The 14,620-nt window shown below is 36.5% G+C and overlaps 3 protein-coding genes across 4 annotated transcripts; 1 reads left to right on the top strand and 2 right to left on the bottom strand.

Annotated features, from left to right (window-relative positions):
- The first annotated feature begins 593 nt into the window (after nucleotides 1-593).
- LOC106446660 (ubiquitin carboxyl-terminal hydrolase 19) lies at nucleotides 594-4,435 on the top strand. Its single transcript, XM_048756396.1, has 11 exons — nucleotides 594-978; nucleotides 1,585-1,774; nucleotides 1,863-1,951; nucleotides 2,041-2,126; nucleotides 2,225-2,387; nucleotides 2,461-2,584; nucleotides 2,726-2,883; nucleotides 2,992-3,076; nucleotides 3,152-3,367; nucleotides 3,459-3,520; nucleotides 3,638-4,435. Exons 1-11 carry the CDS (start codon nucleotides 725-727, stop codon nucleotides 4,140-4,142), a joined length of 1,932 nt encoding a protein of 643 aa, XP_048612353.1. The 5' UTR covers nucleotides 594-724; the 3' UTR covers nucleotides 4,143-4,435.
- Nucleotides 4,436-4,688: 253 nt separating this feature from the next.
- Nucleotides 4,689-10,255, bottom strand: LOC106449924 (probable cyclic nucleotide-gated ion channel 14). Its single transcript, XM_013891585.3, has 7 exons — nucleotides 9,138-10,255; nucleotides 8,329-8,872; nucleotides 8,021-8,233; nucleotides 7,285-7,586; nucleotides 7,096-7,207; nucleotides 6,777-7,013; nucleotides 4,689-6,657 (listed from the first exon to the last, which is right to left on the bottom strand). Exons 1-7 carry the CDS (start codon nucleotides 9,164-9,166, stop codon nucleotides 5,908-5,910), a joined length of 2,187 nt encoding a protein of 728 aa, XP_013747039.1. The 5' UTR covers nucleotides 9,167-10,255; the 3' UTR covers nucleotides 4,689-5,907.
- A 215-nt stretch (nucleotides 10,256-10,470) lies between these two features.
- Nucleotides 10,471-12,943, bottom strand: LOC106446653 (serine/arginine-rich splicing factor RSZ22A-like). Of its 2 annotated transcripts, XR_001288809.3 has the most exons (7): nucleotides 12,797-12,943; nucleotides 12,605-12,693; nucleotides 12,431-12,519; nucleotides 12,095-12,344; nucleotides 11,884-12,009; nucleotides 11,553-11,755; nucleotides 10,471-11,463 (listed from the first exon to the last, which is right to left on the bottom strand). XR_001288809.3 is itself a non-coding variant. In XM_013888436.3 (6 exons), exons 2-6 carry the CDS (start codon nucleotides 12,691-12,693, stop codon nucleotides 11,719-11,721), a joined length of 591 nt encoding a protein of 196 aa, XP_013743890.1. In that variant the 5' UTR covers nucleotides 12,797-12,943; the 3' UTR covers nucleotides 11,450-11,718. The 2 variants fall into 2 exon arrangements, 1 of the variants encoding a protein (XP_013743890.1); XM_013888436.3 differs by having other exon boundaries at nucleotides 11,450-11,755.
- Nucleotides 12,944-14,620: the final 1,677 nt, after the last annotated feature.

Here is a 14,620-nt window from a genome sequence, read left to right as displayed (position 1 = left end):
ATAATAATCTGCAAAAACTGCAATTTTAAACAAAATTGTAATTTGTCTCACTATATAATTAAATAATAAAAGTATTAAATAGTTTTAACATTTATTTTAACAAATTAAAATATATCAATCTATTTTTGATATTTGGTATATTATATTTTACAAGCTAGGTGATATTAATTTTAAATAATTATTTTTAGATTATTCACATTTCTAAATTTAGATATGTTTAAAATGAATTTACGTTTTATGTGTATATCTTTAATTTTATTTTAAATTTATAAAACTGATAAAATTATTAAATTAACTAACTATATTTATTATGTGGTTTCATAATTTAGTTATGTTTATAGTATATAGTAATATTATGAATTAATCAGTTAGAAATTGGTTTTACTATATTACTATATATATATATATATATCAAATATTTAATGGTATAATTTATAAATAAAACCTAGCTAAATGATCCGTAAAATGGGTTTAATTTTGATATATTAAATCAAATGAATTTAGAAAAAAAAAAAAATAGAGTAAAAGAAAATAAATGTAATTAAATGGCCGTCATGTCATGGTCGTAATGACAAGATGATTTATTATGAGGCCCAATCTTGTTTAATTTGTAAACAAAACAGAGTATTAAAAGAAAAGCAGAGGAGATTCCCTCGGCATCTCCGAATCGAATCTGAGAAAGAGGAAGAAGCTAAGCTTGGAGATCGATGTTAGAGGATATTAGATGCACGAAGTTGGATTGACGTGGGATCTCAATTCCTTCACGCAGCTCGTCCTCACTCTCTTCCTCCTCTCCTTCGGCCTCCTCTTCTTTGTCAAACGAACGGCGGCCAAGTACTTCGAGGTCGGCGGCGGCGGCTCCGGCGGTTTCGACAGCGACCTCCGCCGAGATTTCATGGTTCCGGACGCGTCTGAATGCTCTGTCTGCGGGAATCTCACCACCAAGAAGTGCTCTCGCTGCAAATCCGTTCGTTACTGGTATCTCCTCCTTCTCCTTGATTCCGAATTAGGGTTTCTAGATTCTCAATCGCCCCAAGTTAGGGTTTTTTGGATTTGATGTTGACGTAGGTAGAATTGGAACATTGTCGTTACTAATTGTTATTACAGAACAAGATTGTCTGAAAGAAGCCGTCTTTGACCTTATAAGGAATCATTACTACTTGTGCTTTCAGAGTTATTACAGAACAGTCTTGGATTTGATGTTGACGTAGCTGGAGATAGAGTTGGAACATGGTCGTTGCTAATTGTTTGACCAAAGTTAGTTTGTATGACCTTTTGCAATTACAGAGCAATCTTGCTTTGTTATTACAGAACAAGATTGTCTGAAAAGAAGCCGTCGTTGACCTAATAAGTCATCATACTACTTGTTTTACATTGTGCTTTCCAAAGTTATTACAGAACAGTCTTGCTTTCGAAAGTGTTGATATTTAGGTTTTTGTTTGCTATAAATTATCAATGCTTTTTTATAATGTTGGGACAGGACAGGACAGTCTTGCTTTGTCTTAAAGTTTTGATATTTGTGATGCTTTACTGCATCTGTTTCTTAAATTCGTTTCATTTATTCTCTCTGTTATTGTTTACTAGTTCTGCCGAGTGCCAAAGGTCAGACTGGAACGGGGGGCATAAACTAAAGTGCAAGGTGGTTAAGACTACTACTGGCTCATCACCGGTGAGAAGAGATGATCTCGGTTTGAAAGCTTCTCTGTTTGGGAATGGCTCTGCGTCTAAGACTGCATTGTCTCCTAAGCTGAGCCAAATCATCAAGCCAGGAGGCGTAATGTCTCATCTTTTGCTCATCTGATGTTGACACCCTTCTTCTTGATAGTTTTGATTGTGACAAGTCTGATGTGTTCTGTCTGCAGGTTCTTTTCCCATATGAAACCTTTGTTCAGTACTTCAACTGGGACAAACCGGGTTTGGCTCCTTGTGGGCTCACCAATTGTGGAAACAGGTTTTGCGTTCTTCTGTGTTTATAGTTTAGCTTCAAAGCAAATTGTTCATTTTGTATGCGTCAGTCTGATCTTGTTAATCTTGTTTCAGTTGTTTTGCTAATGTGGTTCTGCAATGCCTTTCCTGGACACGCCCTCTTGTTGCGTACCTACTAGAGAGAGGCCACAAGAGAGAATGTGAGTTTCTGTTTGAAGGGAATGTCAATGCTTCACATCTCCTCCATTGGGGGCTTCTGTATGTGCTTCAACTTTGAGTCTGTGGTTTGTTTTGACAGGCAGGCGCAATGATTGGTGCTTTCTCTGCGAGTTTGAAACTCATCTCGAAAGAGCAAACATAAGCCGGTTTCCTTTTTCACCAATGAACATTATTTCGCGGTTACCTAACATTGGTGGGAATCTTGGGTATGGGAGACAGGAAGATGCTCATGAGTTGATGAGGTCAGCAATTTTTATTGTTACTCGCTGGTGAAGTTTCTGTCAATCTTTCAGCTAATGCTTTTATAAACTTCAGGTTTGTAATTGACATGATGCAATCTGTTTGCCTTGACGAATTCGGTGGAGAAAAGGTGGTGCCTCCTCGTGCTCAAGAAACAACCCTTATACAATACATATTTGGTGGTCTCCTTCAGTCACAGGTGATGTTTCCCAATCCCAGTAGCACGTTAAGTAATACATATTTAGAGATGCCAGATTATCACTTTAGTTGACTTATTTATCCATCATAACACTTTTTGTGATGTATTCATCTGCTGAGCTTTTTTATTTAACCTTTGCAGGTCCAGTGTACTGTTTGCAGTAATGTTTCTGACCAATACGAAAATATGATGGACTTAACCGTTGAGATCCACGGGGATGCGGTATCATTGGAGGAATGTCTCGACCAGTTCACAGCTAAAGAATGGCTTCAGGGAGATAACCTTTACAAATGTGATAGGTACTTTTTACATTCCTTCTACAGCCTTAGGTTTTAGCAGAGACATGGTTGATATGCTCATCTTGTGAATGGACAATGTTTCTGAAAGTCTTATTCCCTCATTTCCAGATGTAATGACTACGTGAAGGCATGTAAGCGCCTTTCAATCCGTTCTGCCCCTAATATACTTACAGTTGCCTTAAAAAGATTCCAGGTTTATGCTCCATTCCTCTCACATTCCTGTCTGTTAGTGACGTTGGTTGTCTAATAAATCTAAAACTATCTACAGGGTGGGAGGTTTGGTAAACTGAACAAAAGAATTAGCTTTCCCGAGACATTTGATCTTGGCCCTTACATGAGCTGTTGTGGAGGAAAAGGATCAGATGTATACAAACTCTACGCTGTGATTGTCCATTTAGATATGTTGAATGCCTCATTTTTCGGCCACTACATCTGCTACGTTAAGGACTTCCGAGGAGACTGGTATAGAATAGACGATTCTGAGGTAGGAATCATCTTTTTACCAACGAGGATTCCATTATGAGAAAACTAGAATGTTTCAGAGATGTTCTAATCCCGTCTCAAAATATACGCAGGTGGAAAAAGTTGAACTAGAAGATGTCCTTTCTCAACGAGCATACATGCTTCTCTACAGCAGGTAGAGCCTTGACATTATAAACTATTTTGTTGACAAGAAAAATATATTTCCTCTTGTATTAAGAGAATCAGCTTTAACAGATTATGGTTTCTTTATGTTGGTTGTTGGTTGGTGCAGGGTTCAGGCCAGACCATCAAGTCTTAGATCAGAAGAAGTTCAAGACGAGAAGAAAACAGATACAGTGGACTCAGAGGCTGGCGAAGATGGCTTTGTTGAGAGTTCCGGGGAGGGAACAAATGGTGCCAGTGTGTCTTCGATGTGCAACGGCATCATCTCACATTCAGAAAACCCTGAATGCAAAAAAGATTCATCATCTTCGGCATCATCCACTGTCTCTGAAGTTGCTGAAAGGGTTGATACAGTAGATTCTGAATCAAACCCTTCTATTGACATAGAACATGATTCTGGAACAGATCATCAAGAAGCAGCAGTAGCAAATGGGAAAGAAGATCCAACGGTTGAAAATCCGGCTGTTGATTCTCCTTGTTCGGACATTACTAATTCATCTCTGTCTGCTACTACAGAGTCCAAACACAGAGAGAAAGAGGATTCAGACACTGAGATGATTGATAATGCTGAATCTATCCAAAAGGATGGTGAAGATCAGCAAGGGAGCTTCTAACTTAACAATAATGCTGGCAAATTTGTTTTAGCCGCTGCGACTTGGTGTGCCTGAAGTTTACTTAGTCATGTGTGAGATATAGAAACTTCAGGATCCGGAAGTACGTAGTGAGTTATTCTTTTGACTTTTATTTGTCCTTTTAAATAGATTTTACCATTGGACCCAAAACTCTTATAGCAAGAACGATTAGTGGAGGACGAACTCAGTGATACCTTTGTGCTTGTTTTGGTTTGGAAAATACAGAAATCAAACTCTGGTTGTTGGACCGGTTAAATACGGTTCGAATTAGACTATTAGCATGGTTTGGAATGGAATCAGTGAATCACTCTCCTTTTTTCCTCGTCTCATTTGGTTCAAATAAAGTACACAAAGATGTATTTGGTCAGTCCATTTTTTTTTTATTAACACGGTATAGTATACCGAATCTATAAAACGGCTCAAAGGTTCAAAGCATGATTTCATATTTAGGTAAAAACAATTATTATTATATGGAGATTGATCTGTCATTACATTGGAGATTAAAAATCTCAGACAAGTATGGAACACACTCATAGATTTTCAGAATTAATTGATTTCCTAGCTAATAGATCAGCACATGAGTTTGAGGCTTGATTCCTATAAACAAATTGAGTTGTTTCAAAATGATTCTTCCAAGCTGCGATGGTATGAATAAATTGAGGAAGGCGTAAGTTGAAAGCTTGACCCTTGATGCATTTATTCACATGGATATTTTCTCCTTCAAAAATAACTTTCTTGTAACCCAAGGAAAATGTAGCTTGCACAGCCCAAATCAATGCCGTTGATTCTCCTTCTTCCACTGTGTGACGTCCTTCAAATTTATCCATACCACATTCATGTACATTGCCTAAATGGTTTCGAATAATCCGACCCATACCTGAGGGTTGGGAGCCTCTATGGTGAGATACATCGTAGTTACACTTGACCCATCGGCACAACGGAATCCATTCATAATTGCCTTTAACACATATGTACGATGCATATACTTTTTATTCTAACTAATTTTATAAGAATAATATGAAAAAACAAGCTTATAAAATGTATTTAACATATTAACAGTAAAAACAATTATTATTCTTACTTCACATAAAAACATGTTAATATATGAAATTTTATGATTAATTTAATTTATAAAATACTTCCTCCATTCCAAAAAACATATTGTAGAATAAATTTTCATTAAAAAAATTTATATATTTTTTTTAAAGCATTAATTAATGATAAATTGTAAAATTTTAAAAATATAATAGTATATATTAAAATTGTATTGGTTAAAAGTCATAGAGAATAATTAATTATGAAAATATTACATTGGTAACTAAATTTAATATATTTTTTTAATAAGTGTGAAAATTCTAAAATATACATCTTTTTGGAACAGATGGGGTATTATAGTTTTAATACTACTATTCTTTTATGGAGTTTTTACTGTCTTAATGAAAGAATCAGCTCTAAATAGGTTGTTTTTTAGCTTTCTTTATTTTTATTGGTAGTTTGTTTTTCATTTATTAGTTCGATATAAACTTAATGTATGCAGATCCTTATAACAATTTTGTTTGATCCGAATATAATTCATACAAAAATTGATAAAAACAATCTCGAATCTGAATATAAAAAAGTCAGATGTGTAGTATGTATTTATACAAACTGCTACCCATTTTTGAAATTAACTTTAAGCAGCAAAGTTTTGATTTTTAACAAAATGGTTTTCTAACTTTAAATAGATTTTGATTAATATCAAAACGGGTTAATCTCCATCCACAGAGAAATCAGGTTCATCCGGTTTAGGAAGCATAGGTACCTCAACGTCTTTCAACTTATGAGCCGTCTTCCTCGTGTTCTTAGCAAACCTCGAAGCAAGTATCGTTGCAGCAAAATGTGGTTTCCCAATAGAAGTAGAATGACGCGATGGATTACTGCTCTGTCTCTCTCCTTGTTGGCTCATTATCTCCTCAGCTGCAACCGCAACAGCTTCTTCTTCTTCATAAGATGAGAATGACTCAGCCAAGCTAAGACTCTTAGCCACCATTCTTCTCTTATACCGTCTCCAAGCCACTTGTACGAAACAAGCAGCCCACGTTCTCCACTGGTGAGAGTAGTAACGGAACGTGTGTTGCAGCTTCTTGCTATGTAAACGCCTGAACTGGTTAGCAACAAACTTGAGATCCTCTGCTTGTAAAGCAAAGGCTTCAACTTCTTCTAAAGCTCGCACCGTTCTTGTAGATGATGGTAAGTTTACTTTTGATTTTGGAAGCAGTGCCCATGCAAGAAGCTCTTCTCCACAGAACTCTCCTGGTTTGAGTGTGATTGAGTTGAAGAAACCGGTTCTGCCTCCGTTAGTCGTCGAGCTATCGAGCTTTCCACGGATGATGAAGAGCATTTCCGTCACCGGATCACCTTCGCGTACAATGTAGTTCCCTTGTGTGCTTAGAGATGACACTAACCGTTCACATATCGCGTCTAGTAACTGATCATCCATTTGCGCAAACAGCGGTACCTGAAAAATATATTTATTTCAACGATAAATATATAAAGTTAGATGAGCTTCCAACTCAAAACCAACGGGAAAATGACAAGTTCTGATGTGGGACTTTGTCCCTTATAGAATATACTTACACGACGAACAAGGTCAAGACAGAGATGTCGTTGGATGTCTCTTCGAAGATCTGCTGGTAATGAATGAAGAATGGTTTCTTCATCAACTCCTCGAGTAGCTAACCATTTATACTGAACGAAACGTCTCACTCGTTCTCTAAGATCCTGAGGTAGTTGACGATGTCCCATCCATTCTTCTGTGTCTCTTCTCTTCAGTCTCCACTCCTCAAGCCTCACAGTGATCGATTGCAAATACGTCTAAATATATTAAACAAAACATAAGTCAAGCATTTTCGATCTTGTTAGCCAATGATAACAAGAAATAAGATTCACATTTTACCTGCATGTTTCCGATTAAAAGAGCAAACAAAACAAGACCAAAGATAGCCACGAGGATAGCAAACATGGTCTCAAGAACAGAGGTGCTTGTATCAAGATTCTGTCCGTAAGAACTTTAACAAGAAAGACACGTTAGGATAAAAACAACAACAAAAAACAGGTAAGCGATGGATAAGAGGAATGAATGTACCTTAGATTCTGTAATCCAAACCATAAGCAATACAAATACTTCTCCAAGAACGGCGAAGAAACCACGTTCTTGGTGAGAGCATCCGCGAAGATCCCGAAAGTGAATTTGATATCATTCGAAGGATCACAGTTGCTGAAGACCACTGTTATGTTCTGCCAGTTATTCCGGTCTGGTCGGTGCAATGTACCACAGTCAAAAAAATCTGTAACACATTCTAGAGGCGCAAATTCTTTATGACATTCTGCTTTCCAACATGTAGCTTGCCGTTGTATCGACAGTAGATACCACGCCGCTCCTAGAATCTGCACAACAACAATGTGAATGCATAAGGAAAACATTACATAAAAGTAAAACCAACCTTTAAACTTAGGTGAATGCATATGTTGATTTTAGAAGTTATTTAAATCTCGGTGCATCAATAAAAGACCACATTTAGTTTTTACTTTTAGGATTAGAAAATCAGCTTTTGTAGAAAACTCGGGTTTTTAGCAATTTAAATACGGATCTTAGGATTATAATTTATTCATTCACAAAATCAATAAACAAACTCTAAAATGGGTATTTTCCTCAATCGAATTTGATTTAGTTGCCTTTTGCTTTCTTCGAGTTTAATTCGCGAATTTTCTCAACAGTATAAGGATAACATAATGTGTTTACTTTGAAGGAAGCTCAGTGACTAATATTACTAGCATGTGACTAAATGTGAATTGCTTAGAGAGAGGACTTAGTGACTCACATGACTAGCAAGCATATACTGAAGAAGATTGTAAGCAGCACCGGCCCAAGCTGTGGTTGTGACTACTCCGGTAGCTTTGATAATCTCAGCGCTTAGAGGGAAAATGAGATAAAGCCTAGGAATGTATTGAACAAGAACAATGAGGACAAGTGCATTTGTTGTATGATCTGAGTGAGAGCTTCTAATTGATGGCAAAATAAACCAACTAACAATCTGCATATCAAAAGAATTGATTATACTCATTTTCAAACTCTCTAATAGAAAACAAGTCAATGGTTTTTTTTTTTTTTTGAGTAGTAATACAATACCTGAGGAAGAGGCAAACAAGCGATGAGGTCAACGATGAAGTCTGATCTCAAGTATCTTCTAGCAATCAACTTAGGATCTTTCACAAGTTCTCCACGACCAAACACTCTCGAAGTGCGAGACACGTAAGCCGTTCTGAACTTGATGACAATGTGCAAGACGTAGAAGAGATCCGCTAGCGTTCTGAAGAAAGTAACGACGATTCCAAGATTCAAATCCGTGGTCATACAAGAGGATCGTCCAGTGCGTTTGACTGAATACAGGAAGAAGAACAAAGGGTCTACGTAAAGAGCGACGAGACACCAAAAGAGGAAAACTCTGTTCCATTGAAGCACCACGTCACCACCAGGATCTAGAATCTTGTCTCTCTCGATCTCGAAATTCTCCGGGAAGACTTTGAATCTACCGAACCTAGGGATCTTGAAGATACTCTTCTTCGAGATTCCTAACTCTTGTTTTTGAAATGGAGCTGCTGATGATTTGAACATTGGTAATGGTAGACGCTTCTCTGTTACTTCTAGGGTTTGCTTCTCGTCTCCATAGAATCTGTTTCAGACCAAACAAACAACAACAAGAACTGGGGTTTAACAATGAGATCAAAAAAATCAATAATCAAAGACTTAGTCCAATCCAAGAGGAAACTTGTTACAAAAGGAACAAAAAAAATCATAAAGGTAACCCTAAGAAGGCAAAAAGAAAAGATCAAAACTTTATTGGGATTGCAAAAGTTCAACTTTTGAGAACCCAAAGATCTAAATCTTTTTTTATTTATTTAATTTCTAAAAAGATGTTTTTGATGAAAATCTAGAACCTGACAGTATTGTCTCTTTTGAACTCCATGTGTGTAATGTTGAAAGCAGAAGCTTCTTCTTCTGCTTGTTTAGGGTAATGGGAAACGAATCAGAGGATGAGATGTTGAGCAGACTTCTTCATGTTCAGACAAGGGCAGGGAGAGAGAAGGAGATCATTCATGGGCTGTAACAGAGTTTATTGAGTTTGACTTCACGTGAAAGAACAAAAGAGATGGAGAGGGAGAAGAGAGAGATTAATTAAACAGCTCACGTTAGGAGATGTAGAACGAGTGAAAGACTACTACTACTTGTTGAGTTTTGATTAATTTAAATGTTTTTAAGAGAGAGAGAACGTGCGTTCCATTAACGCATATAAAGACGATCAATGACCAACAGTTTCTGCAGAAGACGGTTCTCTCTAAGATCAACACTCGTTTTGTGTAGAAAGATTCATGAATCCACTTTAAAGAAAAACAGTAGAGAACAAAACCATTTGTATATAATATGTAAATTATATATTTTGGTAGAGAGATGATATCAGTTCTTCTGAAGGTTTTCTGATGCCTGTGGATCTCAATAATCTTTTTTAGAATTTTCCCTTTTCAATAGTTTTTAACAATATTTACAATTAAGATTAATTTAATACGATGACGCCGGTTATAACATACTAAACGGATTTGATGTTATTTTATTAATTTGATTATTAAAGGAAGAATCGTTTGTGCTCACTATTTGTGATAGACTCAATGAATTTAAACTCTTATGGTCTCAAAAAAGGTAACAAATGATTTCATTACAAAGTTATATAGTAACATATATGAGTAAGAATGGAATGAGATTGAAAAGTAAATGTCATATATATGAGACGAGGATACTGGTTTATCATACCTCAGTCAACATGATTGAGAGAGTATCTCTAACAAGTGGCAGTTTGTGATTTATTTCCCAAATTCGTTTCTCATTTATCAGCCGGCCATGTGAATAGACCGATTTATTTGCAAGAAAAGCATGAAAGAGGACAAAAAATATTTTATTAATATATTTGGATTTCTGTTCTTTTTTTCAGTGATACCGAAACTTTTCGTTAATAAAGGAATGAAAACAGAGTTTGGTTACTTGTATGTAGAGGATAAGGCATTCAGATATCATATTCGGGTTCAGGTTAGGTCTTATAAGTTTTGAGTATTTTGGCATTAAGTGCATTAGGACAATTTTCCAGACTGTACGTTTGGTTCGGTTTCATCCCCATTAGGGTTGGTTCGAACGACTTGTCTGAAATCCGGTTCTTGTATGTGTACTACAGTCTTTAACAAAAGGGAGTAAAGTCGGAATAAAGGATTTGGTCGAAAGAAGGAAGACAACAAGCGAAACAATCTTTGTTACAAAAATGTTACATTGCAAGACTCAGATCAACTTTTACTAGAAGACATGCATAAAACCTGGTCTAAACTAGAGTATGTGCCATTAAAAGAAAACACTTCTTGCACCAACCTGTAAGGAACAGGCTTAAAACAGAGTATTTTTATAATGCCATTGGTCAAAAGCTATCATGCTTTCAAAGAATACATCTGGAATGTAATAACTACCTGCCACAGTGTGTAACAAATGAAGCTTGAAAGTTGAAACGGCTCAGAAACTCTCAGAAGAAAGGCCAGAGGAGTTTTGAAGAAGGTAGGATCAGAGCTGACGAAGCTTCCAAACGTACGAGGAAGCAGAAGCAGTAGCAAGTGGAGATCCACAATGTGGTAAACTACATACCATCGGGGGGTCAATCAATTAAGAAGAAGCCTCAGGGCAGGGCAGAGCAGGGAAGCAGAGATAAGCAATGAAGCAGTAGAAACCAGAAGAAACAAGTAGAGATTCACTACAGTAGTAAACCATTATGAAGATGCCATTGCAGGTCAAACAATTAACGAAGAAGCTTCAGGGCAGAGCAGAGAAGCGATGAACAACGAAGCAGTAGAGACCCGAAGAAAACGCTAAGATCCACAACGTAGTAAACTATTATGAAGTAGCCATTGTATGTCAATCAATTAATGAAGGAGTCTCATGGCAGAGCAGAGAAGAACATAGCAATGAAGCAGAAACAAGTAGATCCACAACGTAGTAAACTACAATGAAGATGACACTGCAGGTCAATCACCTAAGAAGAGAAGCCTCAGGGCAGAGCAGAGAAGAAGAGATAGCAACAAAGCAGCAGAGAGAGATCCGAAAAAAACATTATGATCCACAATGCAGTAAATTATTATGAAGAAGCCATTGCAGGTCAATCAATCAACGAAGAAGCCCCAAGGCAGAGTAGAGAAGCAGAGATAAGCAATGAAGCAGTAGAAACACGGAAGAAACCTCGACATAATAAAAAACAAAAACACTCAGAACTTGTGTTTTTTAAGTCTTTTAAGAACTTCAGTAGGAATATTAAAAAATACTTTTACCTAACGGTAGACATAACCACGGAAGACAAAAGTAGGCAAGCATATCCAAATCCACCCAACAGCTAAAAACATGATTCTTTTAGTGAAATACATATACTAGTTTTCCTTAAGCTGTCCTCTTGACGTCGCAAGCAAACAGTAGGTTTCCTCATCCATCCCTCACCACTCAGCTCCGGCTTCTGCGCACATCTTTCAGGCCATTTCTACATAAACAATTACACAAACATGAACTTTGTATTTATCACCAACACCTAACATATAAGCCTATGAAGGATCAATATACATATGAAGCTATCTCTAGAGTAAATAACTGGAGCCAAAGGGAGATTACCCATTAGCATATGGCACCTCGTCACGTCCTCTGTAAGGTGGTGGTGACCTACTGTAGTTGCGGCCACGAGGAGAAGGACTGCGACGCCTTGGAGGAGGAGGAGACCTTGCACGAGGGCTGTAGCTCCTGAAACCAAAAGACAAGTCAGTGAATCAGTTCACTGAGATAGACCCACATTGATAAGTCAGAAAGAAGAGAGGGGGACAATAACCTGCGCCTTTCTCCATAGGTTGGGCTCTTTCTGTATCTAGGAGGGCTGCGACCACGGGGAGAAGGACTGCGACGCCTCCCAGAGCCGCCACGAGAGCGGCATTCACGTGCAAAGTGACCAGGCTCGCCACACTCGTAGCACTTCAAATCAGAACCACCACGGCCACGACCACCATCACCTCCTCCACGACCACCACGGCCTCCACCACCACCGCGGTTATGAGACTCCTCTACTCTCCATCCATTCTTGCCTAACACAAACAGTATATCAAACTCTTAAAGCCACATAATAGCTCATCAGCTGCACCGTAATAACACAAAAGATCCATCTTGCTACCATCTAAATCACGGATGGCGTCGCGGGCATCCCTTGAGTCTTCAAAATCAAGGAAGGCATAACCAGGTGGACGTCTTGCAACCCAAACACTGCACATAGAACACACACAAAACAAAAGAATGAAAAATGCAAACTTTACATCTCAAAAGCCCTTCAATGAGATGAGAATCTTACCTCTTGATGACTCCATAGACACGAAACTCATCCTCCAGCTCACGCTCAGTAACTCGCGGATCCAAATTACCAACGTACACACGCGACATCTGTTCAATCACCTCAGCAAATTAAACTTACTTCGATTCAAATATTTCGATCCAATTCAGATTCGATTGAATATAGAGAGAGAGAGAGAGAGAGAGTGATCACCTGGAAAAATCAGCGGTGGTGAGAAGAGAGAGACGGCTTCTCCTCGGGCGTGTGATATTAGGGTTATGAGGTTATCGAATCCAAGAATGGGGATGGAAGTCAATTTTAAAGTCCTCGTTCCTTATTTTGGGCTTACATGGGCCTCCATTGATCAAAAAACAGTTATACTTTTTCTCTCACAGTATATATAACCTTTAAATAAAACAAAACGATAAGGCCCATTGAAATTTTTTTAAACACATGGAATTATTTGTAAATGAATTCTTAAAATATACAATCTTGAGAGATGGCAAAACAGAAAATTTTGAGATTTTATTGAAATTTTCGGAATTAAAATATCTAATAAAATATGAAATTATAGTATTTGCAGAATCCACATAACTAACTTTAAAAATTTATCTATTTTTAAATTCATTACACTCTACATAAATCAATTTTCCGGTTTGAATAGCCTCTTAATAAATGGTGGCACTTTTACCAAAAAAAAAAAATCAGCGGTGGTGAGAAGAGAGAGAAATGGTGGGAACTAGCTACTCCGGAAACGTCAAGGAACTCCCGGCATCCGAGAAAACGAGGAGAACCTCACTTTTCTGAGAGTCACGTTGATGGTTGAGAACAGCTACCGATATCGAAGGATTTCGAAAAAAAAAACTAGCGGAACGTATCGGATTTAGTGGATGCGCGAAGCTAGGTTTGTAATAGTCAGATTTCGACATTTTGTTCAAAACAAGCTTGTGACCGTATCTGATTCTCGATTCTTCGAATAGATTTTATATATAAGTACTTAAAAAAAATGGTGGCACACATGAAGAGTATGTCCGCTTTTCATGTGACGGTTGAAGACGTTAGATCGTTTTCACATGATCGGCTCTACGAAAATTAGCTGAACCCTTTTCCGTTTTCTAAATTAAATATCGCTTTAGATTTTTAACACAAACTAAAAAATTATAATTAAATGTTTAGTTTAAATCTTATTTAATTATTAAAATTGTATTACATTTATTATTTTTCTTAATTTGTGTAGGAGTAAAAGTGATAGATTAGTAAAAAAAAATTTGCATTAAAAACAAAAAATAACATTGTAACAAAAATAATTATCCTGCAATGATACTTAAAATGAAACATAAAAGTATTAATATTGATATATACGCCTAGTTCTCAGCATTTCAGTTTTCCATTCGACTATGTTAATTCATTTTCGGGGTTTTATGTTCTAGAGATGTAGGATCTATCGGTTATTTATGAGATTTCGTATATTTTTGGTCCGGTTATTTCGGATTTTAATTCGGATAATAAAATTGAGAACCGAATAATACCCAAAATAAATTCAAATCCAATCTGGTTCTGGTTCAATTCTAGTTTTCAAATAATTTTAGTTTTCAAATATTTCAGAGAGAAAATATAGGGTAATTCGAGTCTTATAAATAAAACTGTAATTTTCATCTAAAGTTGAAATCAATGAAAATAACCATATATTTTTATTATGTGTAACAAAAAAAATAAGATTGTTATTAATTTTATTAAGCTAAATTTTAATATTTAATAATTTTATATTGCTTGATATTTTTTTTGCTAAACATATTGATAATTTATTATTAAATTGTTGTTGTATCTGATAGTCAAACTCATCATAAGTATTTTGTAGGTGCACCAATTTTTGAGGAGGGTCAGTGGGAGATTGATTTGTAAAGACTTGAAGAATTCTTAAATCTTATTGTTATTAGTAATATGATTATTTAATTTCTTAAAAGTCTTGTGTTATTGGCGTGATGATTTTACAATTCCATATAAAATTTTGTTATTGATGTGATGGTTTTGTAATTC

The sequence above is a fragment of the Brassica napus genome, chromosome C4 (genome assembly GCF_020379485.1).
Source record: "Brassica napus cultivar Da-Ae chromosome C4, Da-Ae, whole genome shotgun sequence".
Lineage (NCBI taxonomy): Eukaryota > Viridiplantae > Streptophyta > Magnoliopsida > Brassicales > Brassicaceae > Brassica > Brassica napus.
Note: the sequence above shows the minus strand (reverse complement) of the source record. Positions and strands in the feature narration are given on the sequence as shown.